Raw genomic sequence first — 19739 nt, forward strand, 5'->3', positions numbered from 1 at the left:
TTGGAAGCTTTGGCAAAGCTCAACTTAGACTTGGCTAACGTTGGCACGAAACGCACCTACAGCAGGAACGGTGCGGAATCGATTATCGATGTGACGTTCTGCAGCTCGGGACTGATTACGAACTGGAGGGTAGATGACAACTACACGAATAGCGATCACCAATCGGTCCGCTGAGGTAGGCGTGAAGAAGCAAGCAGCGAGTAGGGCCAATATTCCATCCTTCTGCGGCTGGAAAACATTGCATTTCGATGCAAATGAATTCGGTCAAGCCATTAGATGGAAGCAAGAGGGAGGGTAGACCACCGACATACTGGTCGAGCGAAACGATAGCCGGCCTACGTAGTGCATGCCTCCGTGCAAGACGGAGGATGCAACGTGCGCGTTCCGATGAGCAAAGAGAGGTACGGGGTGCCGCATTCAGATCCGCTAAGACAACGCTTAAGAGAGCAATCAGAGACAGTAAACGAGCCTGTTTCGAAAGACTTTACGCCAGTGCCAATTCGAACCCGTGGGGTGACGCCTACAGGATCGTTATGACCAAGACTAGAGGTGCGCTAGCCCCGGCTTAACAATCACCAGCGATGCTTGAAACTCATACAGGGCCTGTTCCCAAGCCACGAACCAAGTCCCTGGCCTCCGGCTGACGAGTCACAACCAACCGTGAGTGACGGCAGTCGTGCAGAGGCAGACGATGCTGTAAGGGTGACAGAAGATGAATTGATCAAGATCGCGAACTTCCTAAAGATAGGCAAGGCACCGGGACCAGATGGAATCCCGAACTTGGCTATTAAGAAAGCCCCCGGGTTGTTCAAAGCGGTACTGCAGAAATGCCTTAACGACTGCCTCTTCCGGGATGTGTGGAAGCGACAGAGCTAGCGCACCACAAGACCGTGGTCATCAGGCGCAAAGTCCTTGCTAGCGTGACTACGTCCATACTCAAGGTTTGGATACCTCGTGCCATCGTGGCAAGCTCGAGAGAGTGATCCCGGAGATTTTTTCGCCTCAGATTCTGCTCCATCCAAGCATAATTCGGTTGATTGCTTAATCCTCATTTGCCGAGCATTCTTCAGACGTCTCTAATAACTAGGACAGTTGCAGGAGAAAGCTATATGGTCATATTTCGAACATTGGGCAAGCTCATTCGTTTCGCATCGCGGAGACGTTCCCTTACATCGAACAGAGCTTTGGCGCAGAAGACGGTAGGGTCAAGCTTCGAGTGACTACACAGTTTATTCTATTTTTTCAGATGTTGTTCGCTTCGGCGTGCGTAGAACTATGTGAACGGGTGCAAGTAGGCTTTGACGCGATGAGAGAGGATTGAGAGGCCTGTCCTGATAATCAACCGCGTGTTCGTTTCGATTGCGTCACATGTTTATAGTTCACTTGTGGGTGACAAAGGCAATATTTAACTTTTTTCAGAGGAAAATTGGATTCAAGAAGAGAACAGTTCAAGATTTTGTATCTTGCTGGAATGAGCAACATACAGATTAGAAGTGAGCTTTCACATCTGAAGCGGGCTAGGTGGATCGATCAGGTGGAAGACGACCTGCGGATCTTACGCAGACTGCAGAGCTGGCGAACTGCAGCCATGGACCGAGTGGAATGGAGACGACTCTTACGTACAGCAAAGGTCACACAACGGCTTGGAACTGTTCGGTAAGGTAAGTTCACATCTGAATTTGAGTAGATTATTCGTGTATAGGACTATCAAACGATTCGAGGAAACTGGCACAATTGTCACTAAACAGAAACCGGGTAAAAAACGACGGAGTGCCGACTGACGACTGCAGCCGTGATCAAAGCGGGCCAATTACGTACCCGGCAAAATCCAGTCCGGTCGTCAAGGAAAATGGCTCGTAAACTGAACGTGAGTCATGACACTATGCATAAAATAATCAAACATGACCTTGGATACGGAGCTTCCAGAAAACTAAAGATTCACGAACTATCTCGTAGATATAATGCCAACAGGATTACCAGATCTCGATTGCTCGTTGCTCAAACCATAATTTTTCTAGAAGAAAAATTGTTTGAATTGGAGGCTATTTTGACATGCAGAATCATCGTTTTCGCATGCCTTATGGCATAAAAAAGTGGGAACGACAGCTCTGCAGTAGAAACAGACAATTATGGCATCACTAGTGGATGTCGAATTTGGAAAAAATATCAAAATCCGGAGTGATTTACGATAAGGGCGCAACTGGCAAAAGATAAACATTGGGGAATATGAGTTTGAAAATTGGCAAGTACATTTTCAAATCGTAATTTCAAAGGAAGTGACTAACATTAACATCAATACCAAAAATCGACGTAAAATATACCTGGCTTATAGTTTCCTAACAATACTACATTAAATTTGTGCATTTATGGCATAAATCTGCAATTTTCTTCTAACCTTTTTCTAATGAGCCTTAAAGCATTCTGACAACGAGATACGCCCATCTTTCTTTCGCCTTGTTTTTATTTTTTCTCCAGTTGCGCCCCTTCAAATGCGCCTTTATTATGCATTTAGTTGAAAATTGGAGTTGTCGACTAGCGACATTCGATTTTACTCTCATACCGTACATTATACTTAACGTCGGAAGTAGTGCGCTGTATTTTTTTTTATTTTTGTTTTTATTTTTTTTTAAAGGTGGCGGTGAAATCTGCAAACAGACACCTGAGAAGAGAACTCAGGGTGTGGGGATGAGACTGGGGGAGAGATGCTGGGGTAGTTACAATCGCCCAGGCACCTACTGATCCCTGTCCCGACCCACTAAAACCCCCCCAGTCTCCAGCCCTGGTCTTCCCGGAACGACGGTTAAGTATTACGTCGGGGAGTGGCTTTTGTGCGTGATGCACCCTCTTTACTCTTATAACCTCCTAGCTAACTACCTGGAGACTGGTAATTAGCTACCACTGGCGTGTTGGTGGTTGACCCGCCACACACGTTGCAGCTCCAGAACAATCTGAGAGGCGGCCGCACAGACCGCGTTCCAGATGTCCGGGTCGTCGCACATCCTCCGGACTAGATTGTCCGGAGTAGTGCCAGGCCCGCTCACAGCCATCATGCTGCTCCTCGCTCTTGCGAAACGGGGGCATACGAAGAAGACATGCTCAGCAGTCTCCTCCTCCTCCACGCACTCGGGACACATGGGGAACACCGCGTGTCCGAACCTGTGCAGATATTGCCTGAAACAACCATGGCCTGACAGGATTTGTGTCAGGTGGAAATTCACTTCACCATGTCGTCTCCCGACCCAGCCGGATATCTCCGGTATGAGTCGGTGCGTCCATCTGCCCTTTGTGGAGTTGGACCATTCCCGCTGCCAGCGGAGCATCGAGAATGACCTTCTGGTACCTCGTATGCCCCTTGTGTCACGTTGGTCGAAACACTCTCTGTCCTCCTTGATGGCGATGCTGATAGGCATCATGCCGGACAAGACACAGATTGCATCGTATGACACCGAACGATACGCACTCGCAACTCTCAGGCACATGAGCCTGTAGGTACTTTCCAGTTTACCACGGTAACTGTTAGTACCTAGCGCTCTGGACCACACTGGCCCACCATACCTAAGTATGGACGAAACCACGCTGGCAAGAAGTCTTCGCTTGCTGCCATAAACCGCTGAGCTATTGGACATCATACGAGATAGTGCTGCAATAGCCGATGAGGCCCTCTTACAGGCATAGTCGACGTGACTCCCGAACGTGAGCTTGTCGTCCACCATAACCCCCAAGAGCTTCAGGGATCGCTTCGAGGTGATGGTGCAGTCTCCGACTCTGACCACCGCCTGTTGCTCCGATTTACGGTTGTTCACAACCGTGACCTCCGTCTTATGATGCGCGAGCTCCAGTTTCCTGGAGCGCATCCAGTCCTCGACCTTGCGTATACAGTGCGCGGCCGTCAACTCGACCTCCTCGATAGACTCGCCGTAAACCTCCAGCGTTATGTCTGCAAAGCCGACGATCACAACCCCTACAGGGAACTTGAGTTTCAACACTCCGTCATACATGACATTCCACAACACCGGGCCCAGGATAGAACCTTGCGGAACTCCTGCGGTAATTGGGACGCACTTCTGACCATCTTCCGTGTCGTAAACAAGTACTCGATTCTGGAAATAATTTTCCAGAATCTTGTACAGCGACACCGGTACATGGATGCTCCTGAGCGCGAGCGCTATGGAGTCCCAACTGGCACTATTGAACGCATTCTTCACGTCGAGCGTGACGATTGCGCAGTAGTGTATTCCCCTTCTCTTGCGCTGGATTGCTACCTCCGCCGTCTTGATGACGGAAGAGATTGCGTCCAGCGTGGACCTGCCCTTCCGGAAGCCGAACTGGTTACTTGCCAGACCGTGTACACCCTCCGTGTACCTCACCAGTCTGTTGAGGATGATCCTCTCAAGCACCTTGCCCGCGGTGTCCAGCAGGCAGATAGGCCTATATGCCGATGGGTCCCCTGGCGGTTTGCCAGCCTTCGGCAATAAGACCAGTCTCTGCCGCTTCCACCTGTCCGGAAAGAGACAGTCATCCAGGCACTTCTGCATGACTGCCCTGAACAGCCCGGGGGCCGTTTTTATCGCCAGCCTGATCGCCAGGTTAGGGCTACCATCCGGTCCCGGTGCCTTGCTCACCTTTAGGGATTTGGCGATCACGATGAGTCCCTCATTCGTAACCCTTGTCTCCTCCCCTGCCTCGACACGGCTGTCGTTGCTCACGGATTGGATGCTCGGCCGACCATCTCTGGTCTATGTCTGAGATACTGGAACGTCGGACGTGAGACTCGACCGCCGGAGGCCAAGGACTTGGCTCGTGGCGTGGAAAGAGTCCCTCGAAGATACGCTCCAGCATCGCTGGTGATCGCTCTGCAGGCGCCAGCGCGCCTTTAATCTTGGCCATTACGATCCTATAGGCGTCACCCCACGGATTTGTATTGGCACTCGCACATAGCCTATCGAAGCAGGCCCTCTTGCTGGCCTTTATCGCACTCTTTGGCATCGATCTTGCCGAACTGAATGCTGCGCGGCGCTCTGTCCTCTCTTCTTCGTTTCGCGCACGCTGCATCCTCCGTCTTGCACGGAGGCACGCACTGCGAAGGTCGGCTATCGCGTTCGTCCACCAGTAAACCGGTGGCTTTCCATTCCTAGGTTGGCGAGTCCTAGGCATGGTCACGCTCGCGATAGCATAGCAACTAGTTGGTCAGCAGTCGGGCGGAGCAAACTGCCCCCCTCGCGCTCCCTTCTCATTGCCTCTTCGAATACCTCGGCATCAAAGTGCGATGTCTTCCACCCGCGAACGGTCGGAGTGTTGGCTCTACCCGTCGCTTGCCGCCTCTCGTTGTTGTCTACACTATAACAGACCGCCTGGTGGTCGCTATTAGTGTAGCCATCGTCTACCCTCCAGTTCTTGATCAGTCCTGGGCTGGAGAACGTCACGTCGATGATCGACTCCGCACCATTTTTGCTAAATGTACTTTTGTTTCCAAAGTTGGCCAGATCAAGGTTGAGCTTTGCAAAAGCCCCCAACAGGATCTGGCCCCTCTGGTTCGTGGAGCGACTTCCCCACTCAACAGCCCAAGCGTTGAAGTCGCCCGCCACCACCAACGGCGTTAGGCCCGTTAGTTCCATGGATAGGAGGTCGACCATCTGGATGAACCTTTCGGTAGACCAACGTGGCGGAGCATAGCAACTGCAGTAGAACACTCCGTTCACCTTAGCAGCTACGTACCCTTCTTCTGAGGTTGAGACAACCTCCTGAACCGGGAACTTGCTCGTCGTATATATGGCCGCCAAACTGGACTTATCCGCAACCCAGTTACCGTTTCCGGGAGGGATGCGGTAGGGATCCGATATGACGGCGATGTCCGACAACGACTCAGTGGCTGCTTGGTGTAGCAGCTGCTGAGCCGCGAAGCAATGGTTCAGGTTCAGTTGCGTCACCCTTACGCCCGTGGTTTTGCAGCCGGCTTACCGGCTGGGCACCTGGGGCCTCCCATGAAGTGTTTGGCGTCCCGTTTCCCGGAACATACCATGCACTTGGGAGACTCCCCACAGTCCTTTGCTTTATGGCCTGCACCTCCACATCGCCTGCACAGCTGGCTCCTATCGGGCCCCTTGCAGGTCCAGGACTTATGTTCGCCCTCGAAGCACCGGAAGCAAATGTCTGGTTGCTGAAGTATGCCCAGAGGACATACAGACCAGCCGACCTTCAACTTGCCCTCTTTCAGGGCCAGGTTAGCGTCCGCCGATGGTAGTCGGAAGGTAGCTATCTGGGTCACCGCCGGACCTTTGCGGAGGCGGATTGACTCCTTAGCCACCTCCACCCCGCACTTCGCTTTTAGGGCTTGTGCAATGTCGCACCCCTCAGTGATTTCGTCCAGGTTTTTAAGCTGGAGAGTCACTTCTGAGGTGAGTGCCCGCACTTGCACCTCCTTCCCTAGGACCTTTTCAGTTACCGTTTTGTAGGTAGCCCCCTTGTTCCCTGCGTCCTTCCGGAGCTCAAGTATCATCTCGCCAGTGCGAGATCGGCGGATACTCCGCACATCCGCCCCCAGATCCTTGAGCTGGGTTTCCCCCCTCATCTTCTTCAAGACTTCTGAGTACTTCGACCCATCCGTCTTGAGTATGAGGGCATCACCCCTACTCCGCGCCTTTTTGACCTTTTTTGGTCCTCTGGCCGCTCCGCCATCATGTCGCGTCGCACCTTCCCGACGCTTCCCACCCTCTACGGTAGTCCAAGGGTTGCCCGTAGCCTCCACCTGTGCCTTTTCCGCGGTGGACCTTGAACCGATTGGCGTGTGTTTCCCCCGGGGACTGCCTCGTTCGCTTAGCGACCTGCCCCGTGGAGCAGACCGACGCGAATGAGGGGGCGTCTGTCTGCACCTCTTTAGATGCAGTCGCCCTCCCGGTCCTGGCCGCTTTCTCGGCCGCCTTCACCCGAGCTACGAGTTCTTCGTGCTCCTTTCTGGCTTCATCAATGGTGCTCCGAAGCAGGAGGAGGCTCTGCTTCAGGTCGCCAGCGATGTTTCGCCTGTTCGCCAAGAACTCGATTATGGCATCGAGTTGTTCAGACAGCGCCGCCACTCTTGGCCACGTGTCCATACACCTTTCGACGGCCTTGACTAGCAAGGGACCGTCTACCGAGATGTCTGGTGTGGACACCGACGGATTCGCCGTTTTTCCACATCCAGACTTCGCCGCATCCGTCTCAGCCTTCTTCTGCGGAGACCGCTGGATGCCACCTCTTGCGAAGGGATTTTGTAATCCCTCCGCACTCGTCTCTTTCGTTTTGAATGTGTTCATCTTGATGGTCAATGGGTCCCCCTTCCAGCCGCTATCCTTGTCCATGGTAGAGTAGTCGCCTATGTGGTCCCATGGTGGTCTATGCCGAAGCAGTGAGGTCATGGCTAGGGTAAGCAGTCATAGCGCCTTATGGGCAACTATGACTCCACCGACCGGCGCAAGTCAGGAACAACCATCTGATCCTACTCCTGCCTGATTCCCACCAGGCAATAGACTCGGAACGTACTGGAAGGCCTGCCAGGTTTTATGGGACGGAGACCCCTGCACCGGGTACCACCTCGCCATTTCAAGCCGTTGTCACACGACTTTACTAAGGGAGCTCGATGCAGGTGCCAGCCCGAGGATGCGGTACCATTCCGAAATCCAGCTCATATCCGTTCACTACGCTGCCAGTTGCCATAATCGGGACCTTACTGGCATCAGTCCCGATGGGCGGGTAAGTGCTTTTGGGTGTTGGGAGTGGCTCTATTCGCTCCGTCAGAGGTGCTTCCGGGTGATTGTGGCTTTTGCGAGGAGTCGACTGTCCTTGGTCCGACGCTCACCACCCCTAGGCGACCTCCCGCTGCTGGTCCGGGACTGTTCGGTACTGTCAGTGGTCACACGTGTATTGTGCGCCCTCGACGATCGCCACACGTCGACCCGTGGTGGCATGCAGCTCTGCCGTATGCGCTGTATAGCGCATCTAATTTGCTATACAGCGCATTACTTCCGACGTTAAGTATAATGTACGGTATGAGAGAAAAATCGAATGTCGCAAGTCGAAAAATTCGACTTTCTACTGGGGCGACAATATTTTGAAAACAAAAGTTGATCCGCCCTTTACTCTCGCCTGTTTACGAAATATTTCGCAAATAAGCCCGTTGCTTCAAAACAATGTAAAGGGCTTAGTTCCAAAGTATCTTTTGTTTTGGGTAAACTGCTTTATCGGCCTTCACTAAAAGCTTGATTTAAATAGTTTTATCGATGTATACAAAACAAAGGATTCTTCTCATGAATTTCGTAAGTCTTTTCAAACTCAATAGTGTAATAAAACCATTTGTTTACATTTTGTTAGTTGAGCCCTAATCGCGAAACACTCCGGAAATAACATCACGAAAGAACGTTACTGTTCAATGGCGCGAATATTAGTCACAATATGCAACTGAAAGCACATTTTTACGATTTTGTGACATATTTTTACATTCGATAGTTCTTGATTCTGTTTGGCATTTTTGACGTTTTTAAACAGTTTCAATGTTAAACGTTTTTCAAAGTTCTGAGTTTTCAACATTTTTGAAATTTTAGGCTGTTTTTGACGTTTTTAGTTTTTCATCTTTTTTGTCAAATTTTACACTGTTGTTAATTTTTGTTTGCAACAAAAAGGATACTATTTAATCAACTTTTCGTGTTATTTCGAGATTTTTCAGAATTAGATTACATCCGACTTTGTAGAGCAATTTTTTTTTCGTGATTCAACAGATATGCATTTTTAAAATAGGCTCTGTTCGAGTGATCTCCGTCTGCCATATTTTGGCGAGGAAATTGGAGATCCTTTCTGGAATTAAAATGGATTTTTTTTATGGTACTTTCGATTTTCGATTTTTTCACGAATTTTTTGAGTACCTATCGAATTATTCAGTTTTTTCCGGTTTAGATATCGGTTTTGATTATAATTTTATTTATCGGTCTAAAGGTAACAAAAACAACTTCTCATCCTAAAAGTGTAAAACTCCACTACTCAAAAGCTAACAATTTTAGTTGAATCACTTCAGTTCGAAGTGCCTCCAGTTGAAATCAATAATTACCTGCATACAGAGCCCATGGTTCTCCGGCTGGGGCAGCGTTCGGCAGTCCAGATAGGCGGGCCACAATTTGCTGAAGACGGCATCACTGAAGCAATCCTTGCGAACCTGTTCGCACAACGATCGACAAGGTTGCACCGGCCGCGGTGCATTGGCCGAGCAGAGCGGAAACAGCGACGAACAGAACAGGAACAGGGCCTGTTTCGAGCAGCCCGAATCGATCACTGGCCGGAGGGATGTAATCTGCAAACGAGGGAGAAATAAAAAAAAACGCATGTTAAAGCTTGATCTGTTCACACAGTTGACCCCGCAGGGGACAACAGCTGACGATCCGAATTTCTCTAGGTATGCCAGGAGAAGACTCGATTTCAATAGTGATGGGAAGCTTATCGATACTTATCGGTAATATCGATAAATGCTGGTCATCGATATTATCGTTAATTTTTTGACGTTAACGATAATTATCGATATTATAAGGGTGAGCTCAAGTCAGTGCGGCTGGTTACTGGAGGAGACCCAAAAGAAGGGAACCTCTCCTACCCTACCCCAGGAGTTGCTTTTGCCGCTAGGTATTTGTTGGGTGCTGTTATTCGACAAGATTTAGCATTGTTGGGGGTGGTGTAAAGGTTCGCCCCGGGTGTCACTGAGTTTCTGAGAAATAATGGTAACTAAAAAGGTATTTATAGTTTTTAGTTTCGTAAGAACAGATGAATTCGACAACTTAGTACTGGAGAACTTTAAAAAAATATCCAAACTTTTTGCACCATCTCATAAAAAGCAATGATACGAAATTGTGATATAATGCATTTTCTTTGGCTTGCCAACTCTTATAATATGATGGACATGCATAGCGGCAGTCTATTGGTAATTCTCTGGTAATTGTTTAGTTTAACTTGGAACTGTTTAAGTTTAAAGTATCTGTTACCCAACAAACAATTTTTAGTTCCACTAAAAAACCAAATCAACGAAATTGTTGCGCCAAAAAAATATCCTGATTTATACAGGGGGTAGACAAAATAATTGAGATAAATAAAATTCTCTCGAATTTTAAATGGCCAGAACTTTACGAAAAATGGATCAATTTTGATAACCGGTTTCATTTCACTGGAAAACAGTTTTATATTAGTATTACTTGGGAACTTGGTGTGACCAACCTACACCGAAAATGTTTCGGACTCAAGAGTGTGTGTCAAAGTGTACATTTTTGCAACGCATAGAACGTTTTAGGCAACTAAATTGTCTATCTAAAATACTTCATTTGAAAAAATCTTTTCTAAAATCATTTTCGATCCTTTCTAAAATCATTTTTTGTTTTTAAAATTATATTTTCTTCAGAGTAGGATCTTTAACTCATTTTTTTATATTTTTGAAGGAAAGTTCAGATAATTTTTACTAAGATATATTGTTTCCTAAGAAAAAAGTTCAAATACAGTTAGGTTTTCTTACGCGGGGGATACATGCCTCGTGAAAAAACCATGTTAATTCAGAAATCCGCTTGAAAAACCGCTTTAATTCAAAAATTCGCGTAAAAAACCACGTTAATTTGAAAATCTGCATAAATAACCTTTTAGAGAAAATCCGCGTGAAAATAAGCTGACCTTTTTAAATGTTTATCCAGATAAATTTTCAAACGCAAGTTTGCAAAGTTGCTTGGTTTAATAAGACCTACACACCCACAATGTTCGATTGAATTCTGCTAGAGTGCTGCAAGTTCAAAGAAAATTAGTACCCAACAGGGAAAAAAGCGCCAAAATCAACACCCATACTTAATGAATTCATACTTCGATGATTCCTTGGCGAATTTTCAATCTTTGGCTACAAATGAACCCGAAATAAATTCTGATTTATTGCAAACATATAAACCTAAGTGAAACAGAATGTCAGAAAAAGTTCTACGCGTTGCAAAAATGTACACTTTGGCACACACTCCGGAAATCCGAAACATTTCCAGTGACCCTTGGTCACGTCCAGTTCTCAAGTAATACTAGGAAACTAGGACAGTTTTCCAGTAAAATGAAACCTGTTTTGTCAGAATTGATTCATTTTCGTGAAGTTTTGGCCATTTAAAAATTGACAGAATTTTGCCTGCTTCAATTATTTCCCTAATTATACAACCTTCAGAATGAACTTCGGTTTGAAACTACTCCGTAGAAAGCACTCCCGGCGTAAAACCCGAAGACTTTCCAAAACAAACTGTTCAACTCGTCCGGTTGTTTGAATTTTCATTCGCAGTATCGTAAAATTTGTCATTCAAGGCCTTAACACAATGGATACGTTGCGGCTGCGTTTGCGGCAATTTGACAGTTAGCCCAAACATTTACTGTCATATTGACGTCAACGCAACGCAAACGTATCTATTCTGTTTGGGCCATCTCTGTCTCTGTTTTTAACAAATTTATATAGCAAAATTGCATTTGTCGAATAACGTTTGCGGTAAAAAAATGGACAAAAATTGCCGATTTTTCATGGGTTTACCTTTAATCGCACTGACGAAACTACTCATGCATCATCAATCATAGTCACCCATGAGTTAGCAAAAAAAATTTGACAGCTCTATCAGTCAAATTCTAACTGTGATGGCGAAAAAAGTCAAGCTACTCCGTTCAGAAGTGTGCGCGTTCAAAGAACGGTACCCCGCCGCGTCAAAAACGGACATTGTGCGGCACTTTGTGGACGCCGGGTATGCCGGTTCTGGCATCTACAACATCTTGACACTATTGGCCAACGATCAGAGCATCGAAAGAAAGCCCGTTTCCGGACGGCAAACGACCCTGAGCGACAAGAAGCTTCAAAGGATGCTGAAGAGGAAGACCGAGAGAAAAGTCGCTGCGTGCACTTGGCCGAGAGGTTGGTGCATGCTCTAAAACAGTGTGGAGAACATGGACATACATGCAGGAAGCGGCAGTCCCGTCCACTGGTCTCGGAGCTGCAGGCAATGACGCAGCAACAGCGGTTGAATAAGATGGTCAAGTCAATTTTCCCGGTGAATCGCGACGCGGCAGTGGTATTGGACGACTAGACCTATCTCACCATGGATGGCAACGACTAGCAAGGCTCTTCGTGTTTTACCTCCCCCACGAAGGAAGTGAGCACCGAGCAGTTTATTTCACAGACCAAGTTCCCAAAGAAGGTGCGGCTTTGGCTGACAATCAGTGAGAAAGGGATTTCAAAGTTTCTCTTCTTTCGCTCCGGGCTGGCCGTGAACAGGGAAATTTATAGTACGAAGTGCCTGACAGAAGTTGCGTCGTTCATCAAGAAATACCATAAGCGCGAAGACACGGTATTCTGGCCAGATTTGACGTCGGCCAACTACTCGAAGCGATCGTTGGAGGAGATGGAGCGGCTGAATATCGATGTGGTACCGAAGTCGGCGAATCCGCCCAATGTCCCCCATCTCCCTTGTAGGAGCCTATGACCACTGCTACCATTAGCTAGATATATTGTCCCCCATCTGCTTCCCATCAAGAATTTCTGGACAAACTTGAAGCGCAAGATCTATTCCAACAATTTTGTCGCGAAAACGGAGGAGGAATTAATAAAAAAAACGAAGAAAGGGCTTAAAAACACGGCTACACGCATGTTTTCGTCCGCCATGGCGAATGTTCCGGTTAACTGCCGGGAGGCTGCACGCAAGGACGTAATATTTTTTTGTGAGGAAGCTAACATGATAACCTTCCACGGGAAATTTATCCAACTCAATTATCTGTCTTAGTTTTTTTTTCATCATTATCTGAAATAGTTTTTTTTTCATCACCATCTGAAAAAAAAAATTTTACCGCAAACGTTAGCTGTCAAATTATCGATACTTATCGGTAATATCGATAAAAGCCCCGGAATTATCGATTGTTATCGATGTCGGTTTTGGGCGATATTTCCCATCACTATTTCAAATCAGCCAGCAGCTAGCCGTGATCGGGTGTAAATCAGTCCTCCCTCTTTTTTAGTTTGTTTCGTTTTTTGTGTTTTCGGTGTTCGATTCGAAGCAGTGTGTTTTTCCCTCTGCTTCTCCTACTCTAAAGTGTCAGGGAAACCATAAATGAAACGGTCCAGTAAGTGCTCCCGGAAGGCATCGAAAGGTGAGTGTGAGTACGCGATGGGGAGGAGGTAGAGCGAGTAACTAACAAAAATAGCAGACAGGCAAGAAAAAGAAAACGTTGCGCTGGAGCGGAAAAGATCTGAACAAAGATGAAAGGAACCGCCGGCTGAACGACGACCGCGTCTGAGTCTGATGGGGGCTATAACAATTTAACTTTTGCCTCCTCGATTCTGCGTTTACTCACTCACTCACTCATAATATGGCAAAGTGCAGCGTGTTCCGGACCTGATATGCATGCCTTCTGCCCGTATCATATAATAATAATAACATTATTATAATGTATTATCCAGCGAACCGAACCGAAGAACCGGGGCTTTTCTCAGCAGGAGTAATAACCCCCCTCTTTTATTTTTGTGTCTGATACATGCATATCATGATGCTTATCTTATAAGTCCATCATGTAGAGTACTAAAAGCCGTGTACTAAAACTACAACCGTTTGACCTTTTCGTTCGTCCGATCGTTCATTCGTTGGATCACGTTTTGGGGCCGTTGCGCGACCGGTGGATCCGCTCGCGCAAAACCGGAGCAATTTAATTGATTATAGTGCGCGTCTTGCAGCTAATTGTCCCCGAGCAGGTGTCCGTCTTCCCATCATCCTATTGCCGCCGCCCAGTTATTTAATAACACATTTCCTCGCTTGCAGGGCAATTATTGTTCCCCACACAAAGAGACAAAGTCTGCTGGCATTCTGCTCTGCTGCCTCAATTTCGCTAGAATCGGAAATGCCTTTCTCTGGTTTTGATCCTACTCTTCTACTGCGTTTTGGGTAATTATTTTTCGGTGAATTTTCTCATGAGCAGAAATTCCACGAATGCCACTTCAACCTTTCCGCTGACGACGGCGATCAAGATGGAACCGAGAAAAAAAGGTCCGTCGAATTCTTAGCCATCATTAGCTTGCGCAATTTGTGTGCGGCACGGAGGACCGAAAGGAGAAATATCATTGCGAAGATCATCTTGCAAGCAAGACCCTCTTGTCTTGTCATGTCACACACAGAGTTTTGCGACTGCGATGACGACTGACCGCAATATTTAAAGCTAATTTCACCATCGCCCTTCGAAGCCGAAGCTGATCGACATAACAAATTCGTTCCACATTCGTTGAAGGGGCTTTCTTCTACAGCAACAGCCTACTCAGTTGTGAAGGTGAGTTTTCAGTTTTCACCGCAGTCAGAGTCCGGGCAGGAAGGGAACAAAACACCGTAAATAATCTGTCCGGTCTTGCGGCAGCGGCGGCGGCGGGTTGCTTACGGTTTTGAGAGAAGTGAGAAGTTTGAACAGATTCGATTTTCTGTGATTCGACATGATCCAACCGTTAGTTAGTATAGTTGTTCAGTACGGTAAGTCAGTTGAGTTTTTACTAACCGCTGCGCTGCACTGCGCCGCTGGTGTGTTCGGGAAAAGGTCAGGCAGTGAAGCGAAAATAAATCTTGGCAGTTGCGATTTTCTCGAATCGGCGGAAAAGCCAGATTTGTTCTACTGATTACTGAACCGGTTTTGCTGTACACTTTTGTGGCGTATGACCGAAAAAAAAAGACTTTCTTCAAACTTACTTCCAGTAATTTATTTTACTGGTTTAAAATAACAGAATTATTTTTTGATTTTTCTATACATTTCGAAGGAATTGACTCAGATCAGTGAAATTCGATAAGCAAAAAGTCGATGATTTCTGGTCGTTTATGACCTTAACAAGTCAACAATTTTCCAACTTTTTTTTTCAAACTATTTCGAATTAGACCTTGGATTGACGGAAAACGCTTCTGAAGGGCAAAATAATGATTCTAAAGTGAGTTCATAACTGTGTAGAATTTGTTCTAAAAAAAATTCTAAAAAATAGTTCTAAAAAAATGCCAGTAAAATCAAACTGTGTTCCTTGTTCTGCCCAGAATGGCGCAAAAAGAACGATTATTGAGGCCGAAAAATTGAAAAAAATATTCCAATCGAGCCAGAAAAAAGCGCCAGAAATGAACCAGAATTGAACGAGAAAATCTTTTCCAGCAAGTCCACACTACTTCGCAAATCGATCTTGTTCGATCATTTCCTATTTCGCTAAAACTTTGCACAGTTGTTCCTTTTTGATAAAGAGGTCATTCTATAATATCAGTTTTTTATGTGAACTCACGACTGCTGTTTTAAAAGGGCCTATCTAAAAATGTGACTGATGAATAAAATATTTTATATCAGAAAAACGGCCTATTTGATTGAAATAGTGTCTTTGACAAAGTTGTAGATAGATAATAATGTTATCCTTCAAAAAAATAAAGACTGGGCTCGAAATTTCCCTTCTGAATACCAGATAAGGCCAAAATAGGAAATGATTCCATGCTGACCTTCGCAAATCAACAATCCTAAACTTAATTTTAAATCATTCTTCCGCATTTTTTATCGGTTTCTCATATCAACAATATTTATATAATCGGTCGTTTTTTTTGTTTGCTTTAAGCATAAGCTGTCAAAGATGAAACAAATAATATATTTGGGCGAAATGATTATGAATGGTTTGTTGATTTTAACATATTATAAAAAAAACGATTTTCATTTCCCAAAAACAAAGGTCACACTTATTTGATTTAAAAAAATAGTGAAAATAGAATCCTGTTCCAAATTGTCTTTTTTTATCTTTGCTTGAAATAGAGCTCAGAAAAGCGATTAAACACGTCTGAAGGGCTTTAAAACTGTAATAAAAAAAGGATGAATACCAGAATTAAATAAGGGAACATAATTTCTAATGATAAAAAACCTAAATTAATCCACCTAGCGGTCGGACCCAGCCTTTCTCATTCAAACTTTTATTTGTAAAAATAGAATATATATTCACTCTTTAGGTTCTTGAATATTGATGTTGTAATCTATACATATAATAGGTTCTAAAATATTGATGTTGTAATTTATACATATAAAAATGCAGTCCGGTCTGTCTGCCTGTCTGTCTGATCCAAATAGGCTCGGAAATTACCGAGTCGATCGACGTGAAAATTTGTTTAGGGATTTTTGGTGCCAATAAAGATTCCTATGAAAGTTTGAGCCCCTCCCTCTTCTGGAAGGGAGGGGTCCCATACAAATGAAACATAAATTTCTGCACAACTTAAGAACAAACCAAGCAAATTAAACCGAAATTGGCATGTGGATGTTTTAAGGGGTTACAAATATGTCCATAATAGTTGGACGCCACTCCCTTTTCTGGAAGGGAGGGGTTCCATACAAATGAAACACAAATTTCTGCACATCTCGAGAACTAGCCGAGTAAATGGAACCAAATTTAGCATGTGGATGTTTTAAGAGGTAACAAATATGTTCCATAATCGACCTTTGGCAACATTTTAGATTGTAAGATGGCAACTTCCGGTTTCTGGAAATCAGCCAAAAATGGCCGATTTCCACCCAATTTAACATCCGGATCTAGCATGATACACAGGAGCTGAAATCGACCACAGATACCATTTTGAATTCTAAGATGGCGACTTCCGGTATTGGGTGTTATTCGATCATTTTCGGCTGTTTCCCAGGAACATGTGATTCTAGTATATATATAGAATTAAGGCAATGTACAGAAGCCAAAAGTCGAGGATGTTGTCATTTCGATAAAACCAATCATTTCAAACGATTTGTTATTCGACTTTGATCATATCATATGACCGATTCGTCGTGAATTTTCAGATTTTAAACACATCGCAAGGAATCAATGAATTTGGAACGTTCAAATAGTACTATACCACATTTAAAATATGTTGAGGCCACATATATCGATCAAAGCAGGTAAAGTGTTGAATAGTCCTTGAATTTCTTTTCTTTCTAAAACTTTTAAACAGCATATCAAATTGTTATGAAGTTTGTTATTTGTAAGTTTGCGAGATGACTCATTTGTATGACACTAGTTATGTTCAAATAAGTCGTGTAATACTTGAGATAATAGACTTTCGTTGTTTTACAAATTAAAACATAACGCTTGCTTAAGTTTGATTACAATCAAATGATAAGGTAACGTATGGGGCAGCCAAACTTTGAAACCACGTGTTATCATCATAATTCATCAGTTAACCCTTAACTAGCCCGTTCATCTGATATCAATATTGTTCGAATCGGTTGTGTAGTTTCTAAGATAATGAAGTTTCGTGATTTTCACATTTCGATACATTACAGACGAAGTTACAGTCCGATTACTGCAAAATTCAATAGGGTGACATGAGGTAGGTAGACCTTTTATTTGATACTAATTCTGTGGAAATCGGGTCAACCATCTCTGAGAAATATGAGTGAGTCCAAGTAAGTTGTCTTGAAATATGTTTCTTTTCATAGCTGGATTTCACATTTTTAAACATAACAGGCGAAGTAATAATCCGTTTGTAAAAAAAATCATTAGGGTCTTATGGGTCAACAAGACCTTTCATATGACACTAATTTTATAAAAATCGGGCCAGCCATCTCTGAGAAACATGAGTGCAATTGAATAGTCTCCAGAACACGTTTCTTTCCATAACTTCTGAGCCACATGTTCTATCTTCATAAAATTCAAAAGTTAAGGGTTTTTAAGGTAGCCCGTTCATTTGAAACTAATTTTGATCAAATCAGATGTGTGGTTTCTGAGATATTGATGTTTCGTGATTTTTACACTTTGATACATAACCTCTAAACTAGAAATCAGATTACAATAAAATTCAATAGGGTCTTATAGGGCAGCTAGACCTTTCATTTGCAATTAATTTCATTGAAATCTGTTCGGTCAGACCATCTCTGAGAATAGTGAGTGCGAAAAAAGGTGCACATACACGCGTACACACCCACACACAAACATATACACCTATACATGCTTATATGCAGAAAATGCTCGATTCATCTAACTGAGTCGAGTAGTATATGACATTCGGCCATTTGGATCACTTTTCTACCTTTTAATTAGCCAGTGATAGGAGGAAGTCAATATGTTTACTTTCATTATGTGATTTCACATTGTCATGAACAATGGACAAAGTTACAATCCGATTGCAATGAAATTCAATAGCAACCTATGGGGCAACTAGACCTTTCATTTGACACTAATTTTGTGAAAATCGGTTCAGCCATCTATGAGAAAAATGAGCGAGTTTAAACAACCTCAGGATAACTTTTCTTTACGTAACTTTTGAACCATATGTTCAATCATTACGAAATTCAAAAGTTAAGGGTTCTGGAGACAGCCCGATCATTTGAAACCAATTTTATTAAATTCGGTTGTGTGGTTTCTGAGATATTGATGTTTCGTGATTTTTACATTTTGATACATAACCCCTAAACTAAAAATCCGATTACAATGAAATTCAATAGCAACCTATGGCGCAGCTAGACCTTTCATTTGCAATTAATTTTATGAAAATCGGTCCAGCCATCTCTGAGAAAAGTGAGTGAGAAAAAAAAGTTGCACATACATACACACACACACACACACACACACACTCACACACACATACACACATACATACATACATACAGAAAATGCTCAGTTCGTCGAAAGGGGTCGAGTGCTATATGACATTCGGCCATTGGGACCACTTTTATACCTTTGGTTTTTCCAGTGATTGCTATACCTTTCTAGGAGAAAGGCAAAAAGGTACAAAACATTTTTAAATTGGGTTCGGAATGACAAAAAATACCTAAAGCTTGATCCATTTAATATTGGTCGCACATAATGAGACATATCTATGTCAAAAAACACGTGGAAAATCTTGATTAATCATTTTGCAGCAAATTTATTCACCTTTGAAGGAAAAATACAGAAAAAATTATTATCGCTCAACATTTTTTAATTGGACGAAAATCTGGGCAATTTGGTCCTAAATTTTTACACGGTTTTCTGGCTTTTAGATATCAGCTGAATAGGCTGACCAGATTTTCTCGGGATAAAAACGGGACAAACGGGCTCAAAAAACGTGTCACATGATAAAATAGATTTTTGAAAACTTTTACCAACCAAAGCATGCAAACAATTATTCATTGCTTTGATGAACTTACCCGATCCTGAAGAGTGTGATTTTTTGCAGTGAGTTCCTGTAATTTGTCACATGATGATCGAGATTTTGACTAACAATTATCATGGTCTCAACTTTCAATCGCGACTTTTCGTCACTTCACGATATATAATGTCCTTCCAAACAAAACGCACAAAACGTACTCAGTAATATTAAGAAAATCCTGGCTGCTTGGAAACTTATTGTCCATTTAGGAAAATTTCAATGCAAATCTCTATTTAAGATTTTTTCAAGAAGTATACGAAAACGGTACAAAACGTCTTGTCAGCCTACAGCAATTTTCTGAGCAGAACGTGATTTTTAACAAATGTTTATCGTTGTCTTCCGATTTTTAAATGAACAATAAAAAACTGCGAATGTATGGGCGAACTGTCATTTAAGACATTTCGAGCAGTTGTTTGTTTTTCATTTAAAAGTCGAAGGAAACGTCAGGCCAGAACTTCACCGGACCGTCATGTGATTGTATGAACGGCAAAGTCCGCTCCTGGACACCTGGCAATTCATGGCTGAGCCGGTGTTGAAAACCTTGGTTTTTCTGCCACAGCTGCAGATCCCCTGCTACACTATCAG

General features: G+C 44.1%; 1 protein-coding gene across 1 annotated transcript in view; it reads right to left on the minus strand.

The window, feature by feature from the left end:
* The window catches only part of LOC129717757 (frizzled-3), a 67547-nt gene that overhangs the window by 7303 nt on the left and 40505 nt on the right, over positions 1-19739 (minus strand). The window contains exon 2 of the mRNA XM_055667892.1: positions 9074-9313. Coding sequence (XP_055523867.1) covers positions 9074-9313 — 240 coding nt within the window. The remainder of the gene's footprint in view (positions 1-9073; positions 9314-19739) is intronic.

The sequence above is a fragment of the Wyeomyia smithii genome, chromosome 1 (genome assembly GCF_029784165.1).
Source record: "Wyeomyia smithii strain HCP4-BCI-WySm-NY-G18 chromosome 1, ASM2978416v1, whole genome shotgun sequence".
NCBI classification, from domain to species: domain Eukaryota; kingdom Metazoa; phylum Arthropoda; class Insecta; order Diptera; family Culicidae; genus Wyeomyia; species Wyeomyia smithii.